The sequence below is a fragment of the Orycteropus afer genome, unplaced genomic scaffold, assembly GCF_000298275.1.
Source record: "Orycteropus afer afer isolate SDZICR_OR568_19922 unplaced genomic scaffold, OryAfe1.0 scaffold00044, whole genome shotgun sequence".
Taxonomy (NCBI): domain Eukaryota; kingdom Metazoa; phylum Chordata; class Mammalia; order Tubulidentata; family Orycteropodidae; genus Orycteropus; species Orycteropus afer.
In genome coordinates, this window is record NW_006921631.1 from 7,286,601 (window position 1) to 7,291,842 (window position 5,242).

A 5,242-nucleotide genomic window follows, 5' to 3' on the forward strand; every position below is an offset into this window, starting at 1 on the left:
GATTATCTTCTGTGTCTGTTAATTGGTTTCCCTTTTCTTTGTTGAAGAGGGTCTGTGCAATCCTTCTGCCTAGTCCGCCATCTTGCCGGAACTCTCCCACATTGGACATTCTGTTGTGGACTTATTATAGTCTTGTTTTATGTTCATAATTACTCCGTCAGGCAGCTACTATTATTATTTACATTTATAGATAAAGAAACTGAGGTTCAGTGAACCTCAATTATTTGCCCAAAGTCATAAAAATTAGTGTCAGAGCCAGATTTTGAACTCAGGGCAAAACCAAACTAAACTCGCTGCCATCGAGTCGGTCCCAATTCATAGCGACCCCTCCTTGGGTTTCCAAGGCAGTATCTCTACGGAATTAGATCACCCAGTCTTTGTTCTGAGGAGTGGCTGGTGGGTTTGAATCACCAGCCTTGTGATTAACAGTCAAATGCCTTAGGCACTATGCCACCAGAGTTCCTAAACTCAGGGCATGTGACTAAATTCTAAACATGTCAACATTGTGTGACCTGCCTGGATTCATTATCTCTAAAGCCCCAGAGATGGACATTTTCTCCAGATGACACGGAGGCTCGCAGAGGGTCAGTGGTAGTGTGTGCATCTGCCTAGGAAGTCAGGTCTCCTAATTTCCAGCTATTTGTAGCCTACTCTGGTGCCCCTGAAGGGAGAGTGTGTGTGTGTGTGTGTGTAAATGTGGAAAAAGAGGATTGTGAACAGGTGCTACTGATGTTAATAGCTATAGATTTTTTTTTTAAATTTTTGCATAAAGGACCCTACCCATCAGGCTTTAATAAGAAAAGAGTCATCCATGCTTAAGATCTTAAGTTCCAAGTACTCTAATAAGAGCTTTACATATAGTACTCATTTAGTACCTTCAATAATCCAAAGGTAGGTACTATTGCCCTCTTTACAAATGAGTTAACTGCAGCTCAGGAAGGCTAATTAACATGTCCAAGTTCATACAGCTGGTGAATGGGGGACCTGGTTTTCAAATGCAGGCCTCTGGGACTCAGGCAAAACCACTACCTTACACTGCCTTGGATGCCAGTCTGGGCTCGTCCGCAGTCCCCATCTCCTGTCTGTTCTTCTTTCCCAGTCACGGGACAGACCTTCCTTCTGAAGAACATCTCCACAGACATGTCGGGTTACTACATCTGCACCTCTAATAATGAAGTGGGGACAAAGTCCTGCAACATCACTGTGGCTGTCCGACCTCGTAAGAGCGGCTTGATGAAGGAGGGAGGAAGGGAGGAGTGAGTAAAGGGGAGAGGAGAAGTATCAAAGACCAGAAAAGTCAGCTGCAACCCCCATGGAGATGAATTGGGAAGCCTCTTTAAGGCTACCTATTTGTAGGGTAGCTGCAGTGATCTAGGCAAGATGCTTCCTGCCCCAGCCTCCCTGCACCTTGAAGCCAGCCCAGTTCCATTTGTTCTTTGAAATTAGAGCCTAGGACTGACTGCTGCAATCTGCTTCAGTCCTGCCTACTTTTATGACCACTCAGTGAGCCTTGGGGAAGAGTCCAGAGCCAGCTGCTGTGGAGTCTGGAACCCATCCTTGAGGGGATGGGAAACCATGGCTAGCTCAGGTAGAAGCTAAAGCAGGAGTCCTTGTCTGCACCTCCATCCTGAAGAGCAGCTCACAGCCCATAAGAACATGTCTCTTACTGAGTGCTGCCAGGAGCCCACAGCTGCTGCTCCATGGGCTGGGAGGAGGCTTGAGGCTGGTCCAGAGCTGGGAGGGAAGGGCCTCCCAGGGACACACATCAGCTGCTGTGGTTTCTCATCCCAGTATTGATCTCATCTGGCTCTGGGATGGGATCAGGGGATGAGGGTTGGGGGCTCGGGTGGTGTAGCTTCTCTGTCCCCTTGCAGCCTCCATGAACATCGCCCTGTACGCGGGCATTGGGGCAGGCATTACTGCCGCCCTCATCATCATTGGTATCATCATCTACTGCTGCTGCTGCCGGAGCAAAGGCCAAGCCGAGGACAAGGAGGGCACAAGGCCGTAAGTGTCTGGGCAGGTAGTTTGTCTTCATAGCCTCTTCCACTCACAGCACCCTGGGGGTAGGCATGATTTTTATCACCCTCATTTTATAAAGAAAAGAACAGTGACTTCTGGAGTATGAAGCTTGCACTGCAATCCTGGGACTTGACTCTAAGGCTCATGTTTTTTGTGTCTCAGGGTGGAGATTTCTGCCCATCTGAACACAGCTCTCAGCACCCTTGTCTCTTTGCAGCTAATGAGGCAGGTGGGGGCAGTCTGATGGCTGTTTTACCCAACTAGGCCCAGCTAGCACAAGGTGGGGAGAGGCCCAAGGGTGGCAAACCCTTCTTCTCTGCCCTCTCTGCCCCCACAGGAATCCCAAGATCTACCGGGAGCCATCAGAGCAGGTAACGGAGCTGTCTAGAGTGCAGGACGAGGAGGACAGCTACAGGCTTGAAGACCAGAGGAGCACAGGGCGTGAATCCCCTGACCACGATGGCCAGTGACTGGAGACTGCTGCAAGCTGGGGTCAGGAAGGCTAAGGGGACTCCTCCCCTGCCTCCCTGCTTCCTCTTTCCTCTCCAAGCCCAATTTTCCTGTTCCTTCATTGCAGACATTAATGGGAATGTTTCTTCCCATGTCCACTGCTGGAGGGTTTGGCCTGACTAGTGGGGTTCTCATTCATGACTGACCCTGTCAATTGCCCTCTCCTGTGAAATGACCCCTCCTACTAGCATGCCCTAGTTCAGGACCTGACCTGCCCCCTGGACCAAGTAGCAGCCGCCACCTTCCCCTGTAGCCTACAGGAGCTCCCTGAAGTACAGCACTGGGCACCTCTACCCCAGAACCCTCCACAGAAGGTTCAGGAGGGCGGAACCCTGCCCTGATCACCTGTGGCTCACCTAGACAGCATCTGGCAGATGGTTTGTACTCAACGTATTTTTGGTGAATGAATAAAAGAATGAATGAGTAAGTGAAGGACTCCCTATTATCTAACCAAGTTAAGTGCAAACTTCTTGCTTCAGGACCCACCCTGGCCTGGCCTCAAGCTCCCTTTCTAGACTCATCTCCACAACTTCCTGTACGTTCCAGACACTTCCAGCAAGGCCACTCCAGCTCCCACTGTACACTTCCTCGTAGGGTTTTCACGTTCTACATTCTGCTTGGAATGCCTGCACACTTTCCGTCTCTGCCTATCATAATCCTGCCTGTTGCTCAAGGCCCAGCTTACATTACAGTTATTTCAATAACCCTTTCCTGATCTCCTACATACAAGAGAACAAGCTTATCTCTGTCCCACAGCCAGTCATGGGCCATGTGGTACAGCTACCAGAGTGCTCTCTCTCCCCTGTGTTAGAGTATAAGCTCCTTGGGGTAGGGCCTGGCCCACCCCCTCTTATTCTTCTAGGAGCTCTGGAAGCCAGCCTCCCGTCCAAGTGGGAGCTTAGATAACCACTAGTTGCCATCCAGTTGACTCCCACTCATGTTACGCTCATGTGTTTCAGTAGAACTGTGCTCCATAGAGTTTTCAGTGGCTGATTTTTCAAAAGTAGTTTGCCAGGTCTTTCTTCTGAGATGCCTCTGAGTGAACTCGAACCTCCAACCTTCTGGTTAGCAACTGAGCACCACTTTGTACCACCCAGAGACTCCAGTGGGAGCTGAATCAAGCACAATTTGTGAAAACGCTTTGATGGGCTCAACTTTCCTCTTTGGTCTCCCTGATATGATTGTAGACACACAGAGGACTCCCACCCATTTTTTAGTTTAGTGAGTAAAAGATGAGTTGACTAAAATTTACATATATATGCATGTACACACACACAGGCACTTTACTGCAGGTGGGCCAGGACACTCATGCCATGGTGGCTCTTTTCAAAGGCCAGTATAGCTGACATGCCACCCCCTCCCCAGTCCATGCTATGTTCTTAGTTGGTCCTGTTCCCTGATGCCTAGCCCCTGCCTGGCCCACTTCTGGCTCTGCTGCTGGCCCTGTCTTGCTGGCAAGGCTGTCTTGCCACCCCTCCTACAGCCTTTCTCCTGCATGCTGAGCATTTCTTCTGCTTTTCAGAGCACAGGCAGTGAGTGTGGGGCTGTTTAGGTCTCCGTGCCCAGAGGCTAGTCTCGCCCACATGCAGTTTACTACTAAATCAATGTTGTCTTCTCTGGATGATCAGAAAAGCAGTTCTGTAAATCTGTTGTTCACTTATGATTTTTAAAAAATACATATTTTTATACATTTTTAAAATTCTTTGCTTCATTCAAAATGCTTCCAGGAATAATAAAACTTTCAATGGAAATTCTTACTACTTCTTTAACATGGGTTTTGTTTACTCCAAAGTAGAACCTCTATTATGTTTTTGTCTGCATATCTTAGGCCTCTTCTTCTTCTCTGTTGGAGTTGAGCAAGGGGAATGTTGTTGTTGGGTGCTGTTGAGTTAGTTTCAACTTATAGCAACCCTAGATAAATGGAATGAAACACTGCCCCATCCTACATCATTCTCACAATATTTGCTATACTTGAGCCCATCGTTGCAGCCACTGTGTCATTCCATTTCACTGAAGATTTTCCCCTTTTTCACTGACCCATTATACCAAGCATAATGTCCTTCTCCAGGGACTTGTCCCTTCTGACAACATGAGCAAAATATGAGAGACAAAGACTGGCCATTCTCACTTTTAAGGACCATTCCAGCTGTACTTCTTCCAAGACAGATTTGTTTGTTTTCCTAGCAGTCCATGGTACATTCAGTATTCTTTGGCAACACCACAATTCAAATGCATCAATTTTTCTTTGGTCTCCCTTATTCATTGTCTAGCTTTCACATGCATGTGAGTCAATTGAAAATACCATGGCTTGGGAGAGTGTGGTGCAGTGAATTACTTGTATGGCTTTTCTAGCTGTGATAGTTGGAGCTGTGTGTCAACTTGGCTGGACCCCAGTTCTGTGTGGTTGTTCCCATGATGGGATCAGATGACTGAGTTCTGAGTGGCCAGTCTGCCCAAGGGGAGTTTCCCTAGGGGTGTGGCCTGCTTGCAATGATATCCAAGGACAATCTGGAAGATCGGCATCCCTTCCTTAAAGAATTGGAACCCTGTGGTGCGAACTACAGACTTCCTTGAGTGAGCGGCTCACCGCTCGGCCTGGAGATCTCGGATTCATCTTTTATTGGAAACAACAACCAATATACTGCATGCCAGCTTGAATCTCTTGGCTCCCCTGTGCTTGCGGAAGCCAAGGCAGCCGCAAGCCCCATCT

The 5,242-nt window shown here is 48.3% G+C and overlaps 1 protein-coding gene across 1 annotated transcript in view; it reads left to right on the forward strand.

The window, feature by feature from the left end:
- GPA33 (glycoprotein A33) overlaps positions 1 to 2,492 on the forward strand; it is a 37,479-nt gene extending 34,987 nt beyond the window's left edge. Inside the window, exons 5-7 of the mRNA XM_007937790.1 lie at positions 1,100 to 1,219; positions 1,875 to 2,007; positions 2,360 to 2,492. Coding sequence (XP_007935981.1) covers positions 1,100 to 1,219; positions 1,875 to 2,007; positions 2,360 to 2,492 — 386 coding nt within the window. The remainder of the gene's footprint in view (positions 1 to 1,099; positions 1,220 to 1,874; positions 2,008 to 2,359) is intronic.
- The last annotated feature ends 2,750 nt before the right edge of the window (positions 2,493 to 5,242 follow it).